This window comes from Falco cherrug, chromosome 7 (genome assembly GCF_023634085.1).
Source record: "Falco cherrug isolate bFalChe1 chromosome 7, bFalChe1.pri, whole genome shotgun sequence".
In the NCBI taxonomy this organism is placed as follows: domain Eukaryota; kingdom Metazoa; phylum Chordata; class Aves; order Falconiformes; family Falconidae; genus Falco; species Falco cherrug.
Window position 1 is genome coordinate 50,757,634 of NC_073703.1, and position 21,055 is coordinate 50,778,688.

Consider the following 21,055-nt stretch of genomic DNA (forward strand, 5'->3'; position numbering starts at 1 on the left):
TGCCCAGGAAAGAAAAAAAATCCCAACTGATTATTCAGGGAGGAGTTCTAAACTGATCTTAGATTATAAGACATTTCAAAAGAAGGACTTTCAGAAGCTCCTGTTTTATGAGTACACACATGGATTTCCTCTTGCAATGTCACACCAGGATGCAACGATTGATTTTATCATTTAACTGTAAAAGAAGTGCAGTTCTGGAAGAGACAGCAATATTGCATGCAGACAGCTTAAGATAACACCACTGACATATTTTCTTTATGTATTATCACTGTCTGCAGGCACTCACATGTTTAACACACCATGTTGTAGTTTATTAGCTCATAAACCATGCTCAGTCTTCTCTTTTTTACCTGCTATCATCTGGTGATCTTAAAAAACCGGGAAAAATAAGTCTGATGTCATATATCAGAGAACTTTAACTATGGGTTGCCATCAGTTATATACTGGTTTATTGATCAGCCAGATGACTGCCCAGATGAGGTAACTTTTTATTGATCAACATATCAGATTCAGCTACAGATCAGAGTATGTTCTCCCACAAAAGCAATATTGGCATTATCTAAGATCCCCAAGGAGCAGTATTCTGCTTGCCATAAATCCCGCCAAAATGAACAGAGCTACGGGAGAACAGAGGTAATGGCAGGTAAAACCCTGGCCCCACTGAGCTTGATAGCTACGGCTCCATGGGCTTAAGGCACCCTGGGATTTCACTTCATGTATTTGAGTCAGGCACACATCTGCCTCTGATGCTGCAGTCTGACAAGAAACTGCTGATAAAGGGTTTAGATGGCCACGAGTAATTATTTTAAGGACATTTTTTTTTTCCATCACACGCTTTCTGTACTAACTTTCTACAATGAAATAATTATACTCTCACCATAATCCGTGTTTTCTGGTTCCCAGCAGTTTGAAGGCCAAAAGTATGGTGCCTAAGAAACAACATATGCATTTTTGTAATTTAGGAGATGAAAAACGATTCAGATGCAGAAAAACATTACAAGTACAAAAAGAAGAATCACAAAGTATAAATCCAGTCTCTGCCCTCAGGGGAAACACTTCTACATATCTCAGTAAAAGCGAGGATGCTTTTCCAGGAAGGTATCACCTTTAACATTCCTCACTGCAGGTAAACAAAGATGCTGAAATACAAGCATCTCTTGAGGAGGATGTCCAATATCCTGATGACACTTCAGACACTGTTGCTAGCCCATCTGAACACAGACCTCTTACCGTCTATGCCCAGAACCTTCTCTTTCCCCAGGAATTTACAGACACCCTGAAACTTTTTCTTTTTTTTAAGAAGCATGAGAAACCTCATGGCCTTTTATATATGCCACACACCATTTGCTTTTTGGAGCAGCTACCAGTGTGGTTGGCAGCCTACAAAACAATTTACTTTTAAAATATAACAGATGGCAGAAGTCAAAACTCAGCTGATTAGAGTCACTCTGCTGAAGTTCTTCTAAGCTTACTGCTTCTGTTTTCTATCCAGATCCACATATTGCAGTTGCTGCAATTAATTACAAGATATTACTACATGTGGCTGTATTTCAGTTTTACCACGAATGAAAAATACCATTCCTGTGATCCATACAAATTACAGAATACTGTTTTGCATTACTGAGGAAATGCCACAAGTGGGTGTAGGACATTATACCACAGACTATTCCTTGCACTGAAGTACAGTGAGAAAACATGAAGGCATCAAACAATACAAGTCTCACTGCTCCTCACTGATAAATATCTTATGATCTTAACAAGATGATGAGCTACTGTTAAAGGAGGGACTGATGCTGGGGTAAAAAGTAGGAAGAAGAGAGTAATGGAAAAGAAACACGATTCTATCAGGTTATTTCTGCACTAAACAGCTGAGGAAAACTGTTGCAGGAAATGACAACTGGCAAACAAAAAGCAAAAGTTGTAGGAAAAGATAAAGGAAAGAAAAGAAAAGTCAATAAGCAGTCAAAATAATTTGATGACATGGTTTACACTGGCTTAAAAATAAGGGAAAGAAATTAAATTATATTGAAATTAGCTCCTGAGAGCTGCACAGGATAATTTCTCATGGTGTCATTCATTTAAGATAGAGAAAAATACAACTAAATGGGCAATCAGAATTACCCCTGCTTCTGTCAAGTCTTACATGACAGGAGGAGCAGGACTTTCAGAAAAGCAAAGAAACTGTAATGAAAAATCTTAGTCTGAATGATGCCAGGTAACCAGAAGGTGGGATGAGATAAGGGGAGGTCTGTGATCTCCTGGGCTTCTTTGTTCACTGTGTCATTGGTCTCATACGATAACACAATACCACATTAGCAGTAGAACAGTAAGCATGAGCAGCAGCAACATCAGATGCGAAGAGAACAGGCTTTTCAAATAAAAACTAAAAAAGAAGGGAGGAAATGTAAAGGAGGAACAGGACAGTGAACAGAAGAGAGGTCACAGGGAAGACAAGGGAGCTGGCTGTGATCATCTACCAGAAAACCACAAATTCAGCCAGCAGGATTAGGCAGTAGGACTCCAGGTTTGAACACATTGCTTCCTTTAAAGTTATACAATCTGTCCAAAAGGAGTTGTCGCAGCACAAGCACTCAGTTATCTAGAAAGCTGACAGCAGCAGATTTTGGATATGGCATAGAACTCAAGCACAGGATGCTTTAAAAATTCAATACATCTGGATGCACAGGGATACTGATGATAGAGATGTCCCAGCTTAGGCGACTGCCAAAGTTACATATGTTTTGTAAAAGATCCAAAGCCTGAAGCTTGCCCCTTCCACACCAATCTGTAATCAACAGAGGACAGAAATTTGCATTTTCTGCTGTGCCACAGCTTGAATGTCTAATTGCAAACTCTGAAGTTTTCCTGGTCCATTTTGCACAGGAGGATGTCTTCTCAATTTTATGCCAGGGTTAGAACCTGAAAGCCATTTTCTTTCTCCTGGTTTAGTTCAAAGTTTAGTACAACTTCCTTGAAATCACATATGAAAAATAATCATAGGCCATATCCATTCATTTATGTAAAAACTGTGGGTCAGAAAGTAGAAAGAGTGATTCAGAATTCTAAAGCAGATCTTTTTGAAAGGACTTCATAACTTCCTAAGGCCTCTACCAAGATAGCCTTAATCCCTGGCTTCATAGACTTAATGGGTGCTTAGGGATAAAGAGCAGGTGATTTCAGCAGTATTATTGCAGGGACAGTAGAAGGGGGCACAAAGGAGGCAGAGGGCTCACTGACCTGAAAACGATAGAATGTCCCATCATCTTTCAGGGTAAGGACATGGTCTGAGATTGGAAAGACGTAACCCTGTGCAGCAATAAGACTTCCCAAGTGTATTGCTTCCCCTGCAAAAGAGAGAAAACAGTGCAACTGAGTCAGGAAGATGTGCACTGCTCACTCGGCTTTCAACAGTGGTTCTGCAGATGACTCACATGAAGACCTGGTGCACACGTGCTTCTCTGTACACACATCGCATCCTTACGCCTTCCAAACAAACCGTGCAAAGCAGAAGAGCAGAATTCAGCCTTACAATACAGATGAAACACTGCTCAAGTGTTTAATCTGCTGATTTTGTGTTTACAAAGTGTCACATAGCAGTTCAGCTCTAGAGTCTGAAATTCAGTTCAAAGCACATTACCCACCACAGGTGACAGCTGACAAGAAGCCTGTTCCATCAGTGAACCCCACTTGCTTCTACCAAATCTGAAAAGCACCTGCAACACCGGGTCATTAGCAGCATGTTTATTCATAAAGACAAATCCTGACACTGAATGAAGCACTGCCATTCGTTAGAGGAAACCGTGCAGAGGCAAAGGCGAGTACACATCCTAGCACTGCCAGGGCAACCTTCACCAGCGCAGAGGCACATCTGCACAGATTTTCAACCAATGTCAGCTGTCAAAAGCTGCATCAACTGTCTCAGAGTTGCAAAATACACACCAGCTGCTCATGCACCCCCAGGTAGATAATAAAGCTATTTTCTGCAGCCGAAAATCAGATTTGAGACTTAACTGGAGTCATAAGAAGGGATGTGCATATAGGGATGCCCTGGGTGAGGCAACACTGCCTCTCTCTCTGCTTTTACATGGTGACAGTATGCAGCAGAAACAAACTGGGTTTTTTTCCCCTTTCCAGAAAAAGAAACTTCTGGACCTGAAGAGATTTTCTTACTCTTTTCCCAATAGTTCTTAACTATGCCAAAATGACATCGGTTTGAGGAGTGAACTATTTAGACTGTACCCATGCATTGATCACTATTTATGTCTGATTATCCATTTATCTATCTGCTGTGATAAATTAGCAGCCATTAATCTGATCCCATTATGGTGTCTGTGTCATCCTTGGTCAGTATGTCCTGTCAGTCATGTCTACCTTTCCCTGCACCATGAAAACCTGCCACTGCATTTGCCTGCTTAACCACACACATCCGCCAACTCCCTTTCTAAGTCTGGGAACAACCTTAAAATCAATCAGTCTTTCTTAGGTAGCAACAATTTCACAGACAGTCTAAGGCTCCTGCGAAGTGCTTTCTGTGTGTTGCAGTGTAAAGCGTGAGACTTAATTAAGATGTTGCTTCTTATCTTTCTCCCTCCTCCTCCTCTCCAATGATTAAATCAACCTTGTTGTTGTACTGGTATTTTAGATCACAGCAAAATACTATCTACCATCTAATGGCACACAAAATACAGATGGAGTATCTGCTCCTCCCCAGCTATGATCACCTTACCTGGATCCTCAATGCTGAGGTTCTTCATAAGCCACTGTACAATATCAGCACCTTGAGGAAAAAGAAAAAAAAAAAAAAGTGAAAAAAACATTAAACAGTGAGACCACAGCATCTGAGAACCCTAGAGTGAGATATCGTTCAAATAGATATAATAGAACGGTTGTGATTTTTATTTTGTTTTCCTTTTTATCTCCACTGAGGTCTCAGAATGTTTTTCCTTCTTGTGCCACAGTGTCATTTTATAGTTACTGACAGGTACTAAGCCCCAAGAAGTATTCTGTGTGATAGGAGACCTGATATACTTTAAGTTAGATATTACTCTAATGGTTCCATGTAACTTGTTCTTTTCCAGCCGCCTCTCTCTCACCTCAGCACACAGGGCGTTATGTTACTGCAAGCACTAGCTAGCAAGGAGGTGAAGAAGCATTTACTGGCACCTTGTACCTGTAATGTCAGAGGCAATAATCTAAAGGTACAGAACTGAGTTATCAGTTAGAAAAAGACAAAGGAAAGTCTCACTTATGTCAAAGACAAGCAATGCCTTGGTGAAGGAAGTGGTATTCAGTGTGTGTGCAACCAAACCACTGTTGAGCTGTCACCTGCTAGATCACACCAGCAGGATGGTGGCCAGGAGCAGAGAAGTGAGTCTTTAAGGCCCATCAGGTAGTTTATTAGGTTTTCAGGGCCCATCAAGTAGCACAAAGGTTGTTGCTATCTTATAAACAGTGTAAAGATCTCTAGGAGTGATCCTCTGCATGTATACAAACCTCTCTGTTGCTCACACGGAAATCACAGAAGTGGAAAACTTGTCACTATTCTCTAGAAGCTAAGGCCTTCTATCAAAATACAACATAAAAGGGCAGCAAAATTTAGTTAAACCCCTGTGGTGGGTTGACCTTGGCTGGAGGCCAGGTTCCCACCAAGCCACTCTATCACTCCCCTCCTCAGCAGAACAGGGAGAGGAGAAAATAAGATGGGAAAAAAAATAATCTTGTGGGTCAAGATAAAGGCAGTTTAATGAAGCAATAGCAAAGGTCATGTGTGTGGAAGCGAAACAAACAAAAGATGTTATTCCCCACTTCCCATCAGCAGGCGATGTTCACCCACTTCCCAGGAAGCAGGGCTTCAGTGTGTATAGCGGATGCGCCAGAAGACAAACGTTGTAAATAACAAATGCCCCCCGCCCCTTCCTCCTCCTTTCTCTTGGCTTTTGTATCTGAGCAGACGTCGTATGGTATGGAATATCCCTTGGGTCTGTTTGGGTCAGCTGTCCTGGCTCTGTCCCCTCCCAAGACCCTGCCCACCCCCAGCCTGCTGGTGATGGGGGGATGTTGGAGAGCCAGCCTTGGTGCTGTGCGAGCGCTGCTCAGCAGCAGCCAAACGCTCGTGTGTTAGCAGCACCCTTCTGGCTGCCAGTACAAGCACAGCACTGGGAGGGCTGCTGTGGGGCTCAGCCAGAGCCAGTACAACCCCATACTCAGAAAGTTAAGCTTAAAAATGAAACATAATGGTGTGAACAAGTTAGCTAACTTGACTTGTCCAAAGCCAAAGGCAATCAGTAAAGGCACTTGGAGGCAATCTAGCAAGTCTGTGCCAAGTTACAGCAGCATGCAGCACAACCTAACAATGCCATGTCTGGATGCAGATGTGTCACCAAGCCCTTCTCAGCAGACAATCAATTTGTTGAGAAATATTTGCTTTTGCATACAGTAGGCTAATAGCCTCGGTAATATTTGATGCTATGCTTTGTGATATATCAGTTGAAGACAGCACACAAAAAGGAACTGATCAACCATATGATTCAGACTTACTGAACAAACCCTGCAGGGATCTTATTTGCTTGGAGCACTTCTGAGTTGAGACATAGTGGGTACTTCAAGAAACAGCATAACCCACATGATGCCTGTTCCAGGAAAGGTAATTTTTATTCCTACAGACCCAGAGCATCCCCACTCTTGGCAAACCTTAAATACAACAAAGTCCAGGAGTCACAATTACAACATGCTACAGAGAGAGGGGCACAGGTACTTCTAGCGTCCCCAGTCCCTGTGATATCTGCAGGTCTGAGTGACTCTCCTATACTGGTGAAATTCCCCCTAGAGACATGGGCTATACCCACACAGAAGGGAAAAGCAGCTCCTGCTCCCCCTGACAATGAAAGCTGACTTACAGCTCCACAAGGAGCACCATTAAACCTCTTCAGCAGCAAGCAGGAATATGGACCTGACCTACCTCACCCCACACACGTGACAAGTGAAACAACCTACTCGTCCCCTGCAAGCAATCAGCAGAGCTCCTGAAGATCAGGGAAGCATCTACTTTCATTTAAATAACCGGCAAACAGATGTGACCAACAAGCAGCAACTGGGCACTGCCTCAATCTGCCTTGAAGGTATCAACAAACCAGATACTTAAAGACTGATCTCACAAGTTTGTATTCTCAGCTCTGCAGTCACTTTCCACACCTCCCAACTCCACTAAAGTGCAATTTAAGTTGCCACTATCCTATTTGCAAACTTATTCCAGAACTCTTTTTTTTCTTTCTTTCTTCTTTTTTTTTTTTAATGGAACATTTCTTGTACACAATTGATATGCATTTGATATCATACCTGTATTACAATTTAAGGGAAAGAATTATTTTTCTTCCTTGATAGCTTCTCCTGAGTGTCTCTGCAGAAGGCTGACACATTGCCTCCCTACCTCCATTTCACTAAACCAACCAAACTCTTTTAAATGTCCTCTTAAGATGGTCTCTCCCTCTACCATTCAGCAACTTTTCAAATTTAAGTTCCATTTCTTTGCACTGGCATTACCAGAACTGCAGGCAGTACCTTGCAGAGCATCTAACCAATGCCTCTGGCAGTGGTTCCACCACTTTCCTTTCTGTATTGAAACCAGATTGCCAGGTGCATCCTAAAGTCACATAATTTTTTTTGGTGAATAATAAAATTATTCAGAAAAAGATGTCTGAGGGGTCCAAATCTACCTGCTAGATAAGAACACACCTAGTGAACAGTGCTAGCTGAATAACACATGGGGAAAATGTTTAGAACCAGTAACTGTTGTTTTGACAAGTCTGCTCAGAAAATATTATTTTATAAACATGAATGTTCCTTTTTACCTTTTACAAAACAAAAACATCCTATAGATAGAAACATTTGGGGTTAGAAAACTCTTACAAGACGACTTAAACTGAAGTGTTTCTCCATTGGCAGAAACAAAACCAAACCTCACAAAATGCTGTCTTGCTTCAAGCTAAACCAGAATCTTGTTTTTTCTGTTCATCCCCCAAACTAAAAAGTTGTCCTGATTTTAGTCTCAGATTACAGGCTTGCAGTGACCTCTCAGGCATCTTATTGCCAAATGACATGACAGTTGATACCTCAAAATCATCTAGAGTAGCACATTGCTTTGCTCAAGGGAGCTGAAGTGCATTCTGCATGATCCCTTTCCAGATATATAGGAATACTTGATGCAGCATTAAGTCCCACTCCATATTTACATAGAATGATATGTCCCTGGCTCTAGGCCTCTTCTGAAGAATCTATTCAATTTTCATCAAACTGCAATGAAAAATTCAAGTAACACTGAAAAGCTAGTTCCCCAATCTTCCTGACCCCTGTTATTAAGATTAAAAAATGTTTTAAAGGGGCAAGTAAATTGACAGCACTGACTCAACCAGAACTTGTGTGATCAGCCACTCTGGAATATAAGCAGCACTCAAGATCGGGGATTTTAATTTGTCTCTGTTAAAAACATGAAGTAATTCCTGAATGTTGCCAAGAGTCTGGAAGATGTTATAGCTGTTCTCCAGTTGTCCTGAGGCAGACAGATTATCTTTCTGCTGAGTTTGCTGAACCATTATTTATCACCTGCCAAGACTGATTACTCACCCTCAGGACAATGACAAGTCTTTTCTTCCTCTGTTAATTACTGTCATCATTAATAGCCATGTCACTAATTAATATTCAATCATAATGAAAACTCTTTACTGCCATCTTCCATAACACCTTCCATTTTTAGGGTTACCCCACACCTTGCCTTTGCCTCTGCTGGTGGCTGTTTCTACCACTGCAACGCACTTTTGCCCTCCTACAAATACTACTTATGCTCTTCCTCAAATGAGAAAATGCAGATTTATCCTTATAACATACAGTGAAGACCTGAGTGGATCCTTGAAAAGACTCTTCTTCTCTGTCAGACCAAGACAGAGATTCTTTTATCTGTAACTTTTCCAGAAAACTTAACCTCTCCTGCAGGTTAGGCCCGACACACTGTCCTCTCATAACCCCTGTTCCCAAAAAGATCTTTTCTGGCTGATTTTCAGATTCCATATTTCACAAGCTCTTTCAGAGGACACCCAAGAAAAACCCTTGATCCTGATGTTTCCACTAAACACTAACAGGGCATAAGAGATCTTCTGAAAACAAATAGTTGGGCATGTTTTCATAACAGAAAGTGTTGCTGGATCCAGATAGAAGAATGGCTCCCATCTCTTCTATGCTCCTCTCCATACGTCTACGTTTCCTCTGAGTCAGCATGCTCAGTTCAAGGATAGGCAACAGCCTGTGAACATCTATTTCCTCCTCATCTATAATGAAAAATACGGCTCTTGTTTGAAGCTGAAGTAGATCAACTTGCTCAATACCAGAAACAGAGAACAGCTGTATTTCTGCGTGCAAACAGATTCACGGTGATAGTTTATCCAGCTACCTGGTTTAGAGACAGGCTAGAAGTTGTATATTTCTCGCTATTTTCTCCATTTTCTGTTTGGCCTCAGTGATCCCATAATAGTAACTAGTGTTCTCCGAAAGCCATTGCCTGTCAACATGACAAATGAGTGGCCAGCCATGGAAAGATAAATTAAAAAAAAAGTTTGCAAGGTGTGAGGCCATCGGCAAGATGCAGTTAATGAGGTGAGTCACCACCATTGACTGCATTTGATACCTTTTCTACTCAACCTAAGTTGTTCTACCTCTTCCAGAAAATCCAGTACTTGGAAAATGCAGAGCCATCTATAACCAGATTAATCCATCTTCCACACGCTGTGTGAAATAGCAAAGGCAGACAGAATGACATACTCTCCTCCAGAAATTTCTAAAGATTGCTGCCTGGAGCAGAAACTGTGCTGCTGGTTCTGGGCAACAGACCCAGGACCACCGGGGTCTGCTTGTCATCCAGGAGACTGGGCACATCCCTGACAAGGCATACACATGTACATATGCATGTACATACATACACACATATATGTATAAAAATAAAAATTGCAAGAGTATTTCTGAAACTTCAGCAAACGTGCATCTTTGCTTTTTTTTTTAAGAAGACAACTGCATCTTTTGCTGAGTGTCCTGAAACGGCAGAGCTGGCAAACACTGATGAGTGAAATTCCCCAGTGACTTGATGTGTGTTGCCCAGGTGTGGCATCAGTGACCAAGGACTAAAGTCTGGCCTTTCTCATGGGAGTTGCAAAGCTGAGTCCTGACCGCTGGATGCCATCCAGCAACTAGAGCCAATGAGATGGGACACTTTGGATCTCAGATTGGTTACAGCTTCACATTGCACTGAAAAATACTAACACTGAAGAAAGTGAGGTCTTAAAAAAAATAAATTTAAAAATACTGTCTGATCAAGTTATGAAAGAATTTGTCATATATATGCTCTACAAAAAGAGACGTAAGAACTCTTGTTTATTTCCCATCTTTTTCCAGTGTTAGTGTAACCCTAACAGTCTCTGAACATTTTTTAATGATTTAAAAGAATAGTAAATATTTTTGCATAGTAGGTTTGGGTTTTTTTAATTTTACAAAAGGAATACAAAAAAATGTGGAATGTTCAGCTCCTTTCTAGACCTTAATTTACATGCTCCATGACACACTGTATGGGCAAACAAGCTACATGCCTAGCCTCTGTTGTCAGTCACCTCCAAACTCAAGGTCCAGACCGTCTTTTGATGCTAAGAGTAAAAATGTGTTCTCCTTCCTGTCACTTTATTCTTGAAAACAGATGAAGCCATTTTAGCACCAAATTTTCCAAACAATTTGCTCCTGAACTCAGACCAATCTTTAAGTATTTCCAACAGAAAAGCAACACTGGGAAAAAAAAATCACAAGCAATCAAAATGACATAAAAATACATAGATAGGTGTACGAGCAGCCACTCAAGCTGCTTTTTATCCTGCCAATCAGTACAATCACACTATTAATTGGAAATAATAGACTTTGGTCCCTCCCCAAACAGCACTGGGTCCTTGGCAAATCTAGGACAAAAAGGTTAATTAATCATCTGCACTTTCACCACCAGGCTTGCAAAAATAAACAAATGAACATCACACATGATAAAGGGCAAAACTATTTCATACAGAATTTCCAAGGCCTACAGCACCCCCTGCTACTATTTTTCTTACACAGAGCCCCTCACTGTCTCCCACAGTGATTTCAGCTAGGTTGGAAGTATAGACTCCTGCTCACAGTACGGATTTAATGCAAAGCACTGATTTTTATGATAGGTAGAAAAAAAAGAAATTAATATCTAGGTCCCTCCCTAGTATTCTGTTACAAATAGTGGAGGAGCACTTTATAGAATGTGCCTACAATAAGCACATAAATAAATACCAATGGCAACTAAAAAGAAATAAATAAATCTCAGCAGTTGACTCAGAAAATGTGGTAATTGCAGCTCTCCTCCATCAGCATGTGGTAATTGCACCACTCAGTGTCAGCAAGGAGTATCATCAAAGCTGCAACAGCTCAGAGCTTCTAGCAGTAGCAATTTTCCTTTACATTACATTCACTTTAAATCTTGTTTGTGAATTTTTAACAATCATTAGCAGCAGGAGTGTCACCCCTTTATGATCAAAGCAGCCGAAGTTTCTAAGGAGTCTTTTTGTTCATCATAACTTTTCAGTGCTTGAATTTACAATTTACTTTTCTTGCACTAAAAAATTTGAAAATACTATATTTTGTGTGAAGTAAAAATGATGCTTGGTGGGAAGGTGTGAAAGATCACATAGAACTGAGTTGCATGTGAACATTCCAGGCTGATAAAACAATGACAAGGACAGAATATTTGTAAATTTAATGGGTTCAAAATCTCTGATCCTCTGCCTTTTCCTAACAACAGTGTGCATGTTTTATCACAGTGTTTAGGCTGATATGACATTCCAACCATTTCTTCATTCCTCCGTCTCCTTTACTGTGTTATCTACAGAAAGCTGTTCAGTATGCTTGCCCATTTATACCAAATGTTGATATTTCAGAGATGAGCCCCATATAAATACTAATCATTGGGTTTTGTACGTTGCTTGTGAACTTAGGAAGCACTCTGTACTTCTGTTGCATGAGTGTCCATATCTGTGTGAACAAAACCATATGAGAATCTAATCACAGATTTATTGAAAGCCTATTAAAATTAACAACTCGGATGTTGACTCCTGCATGTTCCTGTCCCTGACACCAGGCCCTGAAGCAAAATTAACAGCAAGTCCATTAATACTTTGACAAAAGGAAGTTATGACCCAGGCTCGCAACTGCACTGCAAGGTGTTGAAAACAATTGTGGCATTGGGAGAGTGACAGAAGATAACCTTCCAAGGAGAGAGTAAATGCCACAGGCTCCTGTAGTCATGGTGGGGAAAGAAGATGAGCAGCTGAGGGCATCAGCTCAGAGAACAAGACCACACAGAGGGCAACACGCTGAAGTCACACAGCTGCTTGTGTGCTCTTACTAGGAACTGAACAGGAATTTCTAGCAACTGAGTGCTAATACACTTTGAAATAGCTTATGAAGTAATGGGCTGCAAATTCACAATTTAATGACCAGCGCTGCCGTGTAAATTTGATCTTTGTCTCCAATACATACTTCACACGCAACACACACACAATCTCTCCTACACACACACACAGTCTCTCCTGCCTGCATTTTAAATATAGATGGATATGAAAAATGGAAGATGGAGATTTGGATTGGCAAACCTCAAATTCCTTGTGTACTTCTACCCTGTTAATAGCTCCCTCTTCTGAACTGCTATTTGGAGGAACTTTTGCCTTCTCATCATATTGGACAGGCTATCAAAGCGCACGTACCCTCCACAACGCGGACCTGTAGAGCAAGATTTTCACTAGGCAGGAATCAATAAATGATCAGACATGACAGTGCAGAGCTCTGTGTGGGCTAATTTACCCAGGTAACAAAGACAAATTAGCTTGTAAGATCTCAGCGGTGACATGGACAGACTGTTACAGTGCTGCCCCATCTAAAAATAGTTCGGGTAGCTTTACAAGGCGTGAAAGCAAGTGACAGAAGATATACCCAAAGACAGGCTTCTGCCTTGCAATACCCTCCCATCAACAACACTTAAAAGCAGGCAGGCAGCGCTGAGGAGCAGAAGTATGCCACTAGCTGAGAGCCCTGGATTTAAAATTATTGCTGCACAGCGGTATTAGTAAGGCTGAGTTAGCAAACCTCTTAATGGATGCACAGTTAATCCCAGTGAAAGAGGTCTGCCAGGACAGCTTAAACCAGGTCCTCAACTGGAAAAAAACAGTGATACCAGCAAAGGGTCTTTTTCCAGTTGACCTGTACCAACACAAAGTGTTTGGTGCTATGCCAGCCTCAGCCTTGTTCTCGCTCCACTTTGACAGAGCTGTGTCACATCGGCCCAGCCCTCGCACCCGACACTCAGTGCCTTTGACTACTTACACACCGGCATTTGCTCACACCGAGAGATGCAAAGCAGTAGTCTTAACTGCAGCAGCAGCCACACTGATTCATTCATGCTAACCATTCCTCACCTGCCTTGGAAAACCTAGGCTGCTACCAGGTCTGTGCTACCTACAGACAGGCCTGGCATCAATAAATATGCTGGCAGACCCAAACACACGCACCCTCCAGAACCCAGAACATACCATAACCTCAGTGCAATATCCTCTGCCTTTGCTTCACTCGGACTGCTCTAAATTAGAGACATACAGTGTGACCTGTGACCAAACCTTCTTCTCTCCTCAAATGCAACTCTGAACAAACTGCTGTTACTACAAGTATGAGAGGAAACTGCAAAACAAACAAATTCCACACTTTGCGTCATTCAGACTTGTACCTGTTCCTCCTATAGAAGATGTGCATATTGCCTAGAGAGCCATTATAGAGCTATACAAGAGGTACAAAAACTGTACCTTGCAGTCCCAGCCTCCCAGCAGCAATGGTAACAGCATTTTGTAGTAGCATCAGAAGTTGCCTCCTTTTAGAAATCCCCAAGAACTGCAGATGCCTCAGGATGGACCTTTACACCTGCAACTGATCATAAATTTACAGTTGCATTTCAGGCTGCTCTGCCTTTGCATTACTCAGGCTACTGAAGTGGCTCATATAGCTTAGCAGTTTGGCTCTCTGCCATACAGTAGTGTTTAGACGCTGTTCCTCATGCTGTCAAAATGATTCAGCAATAAAACAGCAAGGGAAGCAACTCCGCGCTCTGCTGGAATCTGGGCTTTTGAAGATTCCTGTGTCAGACCTTGTTAGGGCTGAAACATTTTTACTGCTATGTAATTCATGCATACAGCCTTTAAATCAAAGGCAATCTTTCTGTCATTTCAACCATGTATTAGTATTTTTAATAGCAAATTCTCTTCCCCAGGAAAGAGGATGATTGATCAAACATAGAAGGCAACTGGTGTATTTCAGCATGCAACTATCAGGTCACTTCACACTATGTCTTCACTTACAAAGTGGGTTTCAAAGGCTGTCACATCAAGGTCCTCCTTGCCTGCATCAGTGTTATAACAGTTTCCCTGCAAAGGTGTAAATGTCCCAGGCTGGCGCAAGAAAATAAAGTGCTTTGAAAGCTGCAGCATTTATGATTTTTGGCACAACATTTATTTACTAGGAGACCTAACCCTGTAGTCCTCACCTATGCTGGGTTCCTATGAATTTTCATAGTAATTCTGTTTGCAGAAGCACACATTTTTAAACCTCCTAAAGAGCTCTAGTCACAACAAATCTCTCTTCCACAAGACCACACACTTCCACGTTAACTGCAGCAACACTACTCTCTGTGCTCTCTGTTACAGATAACTAGCATCATCAAACTCTCTAAGAAACCAACTTCATGCTGACACACTGCTACTGTTTTTCCCTCTTACTTTTCAGGAAAAGTGGAGGACCACATGCAGTGTTTGCAGTGACGCAGTAAGAGTCATTACCTGGAAAATAAAATAACCTGACATCTGTAGCTCTCTTCCCTCCAGGATTTCATTGTCCTTAAAATGAAGTAATTGGTATTGTACAGCTTTTCCCCCTTTCCCTGCTAGGCCTTTCAATCACGTATAACACAGGGTGCACTGGAGCGCAGTTGGCCTCACTGGAGCTCTGTACGGGCGCAGCAGTCAATCAGGGACAATTCTCCAGCGGGATTAGAGTTGCACATATAATTTTAGTCAAGGGTAATGCCAGATAAATTATGATCACATAGCAATTGCTGACAATTTACTTACTGCCATGCTGAACAAAGAGGGAGTATTGGCACTAATACTATGGGCCATATTTTAAATAGGGCTCCTTAAACCATGTGTTAAAGGTGCTTATATTGACAAGGAGCAACTGATATTGTTGGCAACAGCTTGTTCCTGCATTTCAAATTTGGGCAGTGATATATACCAGAAGAACTTTGATTGTTCTGCACATTTAAATGATAACACTGAAACAATCAATAAGCACAAATTTGTTAGTATTCATAATCAAGTAACAAGTTCAAAGTAGGTAAATTATTTGTTCTTTTTTATATTTGATGGTTTTCATGGGGCATAATAATAGAGGCAGCAAAAACAACAGTCAGCTTCTCTTAAATACCTGTATCTTAAAATCATGTTTCCTGTCTGGTAGATCTTTCAAGTTTATTTTATCGAATAACCTCTGAAAGGGAGAAGTGTTTTGAAAAGCTGAAAGCTGCATTAAACAAGTACCATTCAGCTTAAACAATTGAATCTGTTGTCAAAACACTGTGTAACTTAGAACTGCAAAATATCTATGAATTTCAGAAGGCATTTTTGTTTCCATACTAAGACAGAGGGAATCTGGCAAAATATTTTCTTTCCTTTCTTTTTCTTTTTTTCCTCTCCAGGAATTTGAAGACTAACATTTTATTTAACTCCTTTCGATGTAAGTATGGGTTTAGACTTGGAAAAGCTGATAGGCTGCTCTGAAGCAGTGATAATTTCAGATAGCAACAGGCCCTGACCGTGGGAAGGGCTCAGAGCAGACACGGCTGTGTACCTGGGTGTTCCTCAAGCAGGAGCACAAAGCGCAGCGTTCATAAAGCCATTCATCATGCAGTGAGGATCAGCCTTGTTCAAAGTAGTGGTGCGACACCGACAGCAGTGTGAGAAACCAGACTGTGCTGCTGCTTTCTTGTTTCTATCCAACAATGCCTTGGCCTGAGGCCCAGAAGATTCACTTCTTACTGAAAACCTCACGAGGGTGAGGGTAAGTTGTTGACTGTCACTGCTGACTCCTAACAAAACCCAGTCTGGTATGGCGCTCTAGAAATATACCGCTGGGCACATCAGCTGCTTTGTGCACCCTGAACTCAGTCACGTCCTGGCGAGTGTGATAAGAACGGCCTCAGACCTCGCAATGGTTCTCAGCAGGCACAGTCTGCCTGGGCACATTTGCACAAGACAGCCTTAAAATGCAGCAAAACACATTCTGGCACTTTTAGTTTCCAAATACATAAACCTCAAAATCCTCTCTATGCAAAGCAAAAGTGTTGGTTTTTTTTTATTTCCAAGCCAGCAACACAGCATTCTGTAAAGTCTTAGGAAGTACTTTGATTCATCAGAAGTTTAGGGAGAGAGATCTTAAAATATCTTCAGAGAACAGCATTTCACAAGTGACTGGAGAAACTAGATTTATGGAAACACTTCAACAGAAAATCTTCCTGTAAATATTAAAAAAAAAAATTTAAAAAAGCAAATACATTTCACTTGTGCTCACAAGACTTTTGTGTTTGCTTTCCAGTAATAACAACTGTTTCACATTTGTACTGTGATATCCTCAGGGTCCCCACCAGCAGGTGCCGGGCAAATACAGTTATTCCTGCCTCTGAATTTCATTACAGCTGTAAGCTTACTAACAGGGATGTCAGAGCAACAGCTTCAACAAGCAGTGGCGGAAAACAAATGCTAGTATTGTAGGTGTGAGTGTATCTGCTGGAAACCTATTTTAGAAAGTCCCAGGCACTGACCAGAGCAGGGACCACACCACATGGATTTTATCGCAAATCAACACTTCTTACAATGAAAAAAAAAATGTCTCCTGGGATCAAAAACGCTCTTCAAATACTTTCAGATCATGTTCTCGTTTAAAACACATACTGCTCCTTCCCTCGTTTCACCTTTTGCCCGTTCTCCCCCCTCCTTGCCCCAAACCTCTGGGTCACGGCTGGGAGGCTGAGCTCAGGGTCCATCAACCCTGACAGGCTCTGAGGAGAAACAGCGCTAGGGCTGCCCCGCCGGCCAGGCTGGCAGGATGGGCAGGGCGGGCAGGGCCGGCAGGGCGGGCAGGGCCGGCAGGGCGGGCAGGGCCGGCAGGGCGGGCAGCGCGGGCAGGCACCCGGCGCGGCCGGGAGGTGGTGGTGTTGCTCAGGGAATAGAGGCAGCGCTGCGGCGGGCCCAGTCCCTGCCCGGCCGGGCGGCACCACCGCGGCTCGGCGGCCCCGGCAGCCACGGCCCGGCGTCGCTCCCCCCGGCCCCGCAAGCGGAGGGCAGGGCCGGGCAGCGGCAGCCCGCACCCTGACGGCCCGACGGTGTAACTCGCTCGGCGGGTGAGGGCAGCGCGCGGGCGGCGGGCGGGAAGGAGCCGCTCCCTGCCCCGGGTGACACACGGGAGGGGGGCGCCGGCTCCACTGAAGGCCACAAGGTACGAGAGAAGCCAGACGAAATCTACACGCAGAATTACCACATCACGGTAAAATACAAGAGGTCACACCACCAGATTGATCTATGAACAGGCGTGGGAAAGGCCTTGTTTATCTTCTGTTTATTTTTCACTTCCACCTCAGGACCACGCGTTTGCGAGGAACACGCTCAGATGTGCGATGCTCCTCTTCCTCCTCAGTGTATGAATCATCAGCATTTTGCACCAACGCTCCCCGAGAAAGACTGCGACAGAGCAGCCACGGCGCTCTGATCACTGCCATCAGCCCAGGACAGCTGCTGAGCAGCCTCCGTCACCCATCCCTGCACAGCCGGCTCACCAGCCTGCTCCCAGAATAAAGTCGATGTGTACAGAAGCATTTGTCAGACCCAGTGGGAACGCCGAGCTTTCTACTATGCTATAGACCTTGCTTTTGATAAATGCATTCACTTCTGGTTTACTGGGGAGGTAAAGGGAAATCCTCGTTTCTGTGGACCTCAGCCATGCAACCAGGTAAAAGCCTGAACTCAAAAGGAAAACTCACACAGGTGAACATCTGTAATCTGAACTCCTTCCATCTTCCCAGAGGAAAATAAACCACCCAAACCCGAATGGGTTAAAGCTATGACCTTACAAATTAAACAGAATCACAAGAGGGGAAATAGAAGCAGTGAAAGATAAGAATGTATTGAGAGAAACAGAACTTTTGACACAAAAAAAAAAAAAAAAAGTTTGAAAGTACTACAGCACATTTATTTAAAGGACAGTACAACAGAGACAAGAAAGTTCCAAAAGAGGTCATGTTAAACCCAGGGAAATAAATTACACAAAAGTCACTTCGGTCTAACATAATTTCTGTTACATAGAGAGGCAGGCACTAAAAATGTGACAAAAATACAGGAATCCATGCCTTTGTATACCCATACAATCCCGCCTCAGGAGCACACATCAGAGAACAATCTACCGAATTTGTCCCCACTGCAAGAACAAGTATAAAGATGATGCTTGGAAGATGTGGGACCAGAAATCCCACTGCACAAAAGCAAGGTAATTCAGTGATGTTTAATCATGACACCTGATTAAGTATAACAATACTGAATACATGTGTGAATGTTATAAATACTACATAGATCTCAATACAAAATACTCTTCTGAAGGCTGTACAAAAAACCCCACACCATCACCAAGCAAAACACAACAAAAAAACCCCAGTTTACAAATCCAATCAATTGATATCGCAAAGGCATCCCAAGTGGCCTTGTATTTGTCAGGAAAATGCAGTTCCCAAGTCCAACACCAAGAGTTACATTGGAAGAGAACTGTCTTCAGTGGGCTACTGAGAACCCTTTCCTGGATCTGTCCTCTCAGGGCTGCCAGGCTAGGCATTTCGACCACAAGAGATTCCAAAACCAAGTATAATCAAGAAACTATGCAGGCTCTCGTGCTACTTTTAAAACTCACCTTGCACTGACCATTCTTCCCTTACTCTTTCCCCCATCAGCTACACATTTTATTGTTAGTATGTGCTGACAGAAAGGGTGAGAGAGACAGAATATCTGTGCTTCAGCTAAGAGTAAAGTACAGGCAAGAACCCTATAAAGCTTCCCACAGACTACCCCCTATGCCAAAACTCCCTGCAGGGATCTTGCAGAGATCAGGAGGGTTACTTAGTCCTCCTCCTGGCCACCTGACATTATCAAGGAGAGTGCCAACAACTGCTGGTTTTTGTGATGCATGTTTTTCCATAAGGAGTTAAATTGCAAGCCATAGGTCAGAGCATATACACAAGCAATTCTGAGAGAAATTTTGAGAAAAGCAGTTTTGAGATAAAATATTCTAGAAAGCCCAACTTCTCTTACTGTCTTTCCTCCCCACCCGAGTGATGTATGTAGAATAACCCTGTGGCCATACCTTATACTCCTCGGTCAAAACCTGCGAATTTTCTTCAGCCAACTGCAATCACGCTGCCCCACCAGTGCTGGCTGTGCTTTCTCCTCCTTTGTTGTGGCCAGCATTTTGGGGTTTGTACCAACTGCACTGCTAATGGCACTGTCACAACTCTGCTGAAGCCAGTCAAAAGCATGGCTGGTTACTCACGGTATCTCACAAGCTCAGCAGATTCTGTCCAACATAGTAATTTATTCTGAAATAAACTTTTCAGCTTGCTCACACTCCATTTATCAGTAGCTTATGTGCATGTTCACTTACTGTGTACATAAGCAAGTGCAGATGTACAGAGTTGCACACTCTCCTCCATCAGCTCCGTTTGCTCCTCCTTTGCAATTAGAAGGGAGGAAGAGTAGAACTGAGCAGAGAAAATGTACAAGGCGTAAGAGGACAAGCCTGTAAAAAACAGTCCCAAGGAATAAGAACATAAATGTTGAAAACATTGATAGGCATGCAAAAATAAATTATGCTTACAAAACCTTAATGGTCTAAATTCTACTCTGAAATATGTGAACATCCTTTCCACTGAAGCCTGTAAGAGCCCACACATACACCTATATGTGAGTCAGAAATACAAAAGATGACAAAGTCCTTTTCTGCTACTCATTACATCTAGACTTCTTCATCTAGTACACTGGAGGCTGGCATCAGGGGTGCCCAAGCTTTAGTTCTGGTAGGTTGCTGTATGGCTTTGGAAAGACCATGTGATGTTCCTGCAGGTTAATGATATGGCTGAAAAAACTGTAATAATAATAATATTCAGGTGCCTCTCAGCAGGGTTGTAAAGATTAATGAATTGATGTTTATGTAGCGTTCTGAAAACATAAAAACCCATACAATTTCATAGCGTGGTGAATATTAATACTAATTCCTGCTAATGGAGTTCCCTAGATCTACTCTTCTGTGCAGAGTCCCTCTCTGTAAATGCTCATTTCTGGCTTTACTTCCATAGACTGAAACCTGTCAGTGCTTTGCAAATTTTGCTAGCATTATGCCCAGAGCAAATTACAGTAGGTCCCAAGACTGGTAAATCAGAATATCATTTCCAACCTGAGAGAACAAATTAAAAGAGCAATACTTAAATTTTGTCACCAGCTTACTCACAGACCACCTTGTGCAAACACAATCAGTCTACAATAAGGCCATGCAAATTTGAAACCAAGAACCCAGCCAAGTAACTTCATAATTAATAAAATACTAGCATTTATTTGGCACTGTCTAGTACTGGACAGGTCCTTTTTCTATGGCCCACACATACTAAGCTTATTCAGCCAAGGACCATGTCCTTTACTTGACCCATTCTTCTTCTAACATTGGTCAGTTTCAAGGCTCCAGTCTTGGACAATAAGCTCACATAGCTCCACTTCATGACTGTAACCACCCTTGCTACAAACTTTAAGCAAAGGCTGCCAGATTATGGCTAAACGAGCAATTTGCTGCCAGGAGCTGGTCTGGTGAAAAGAGATTAAAGCAAGAG

The 21,055-nt window shown here is 42.4% G+C and overlaps 1 protein-coding gene across 2 annotated transcripts in view; it reads right to left on the bottom strand.

Annotated features, from left to right (window-relative positions):
• RGS6 (regulator of G protein signaling 6) overlaps positions 1 to 21,055 on the bottom strand; it is a 284,113-nt gene that overhangs the window by 71,813 nt on the left and 191,245 nt on the right. For both annotated transcript variants that reach the window (XM_055716872.1, XM_055716873.1), the window contains exons 4-6: positions 4,727 to 4,777; positions 3,238 to 3,344; positions 878 to 929 (exon numbers count right to left, since the gene is read on the bottom strand). In XM_055716872.1, the coding sequence (XP_055572847.1) occupies positions 878 to 929; positions 3,238 to 3,344; positions 4,727 to 4,777 (210 nt within the window). The remainder of the gene's footprint in view (positions 1 to 877; positions 930 to 3,237; positions 3,345 to 4,726; positions 4,778 to 21,055) is intronic.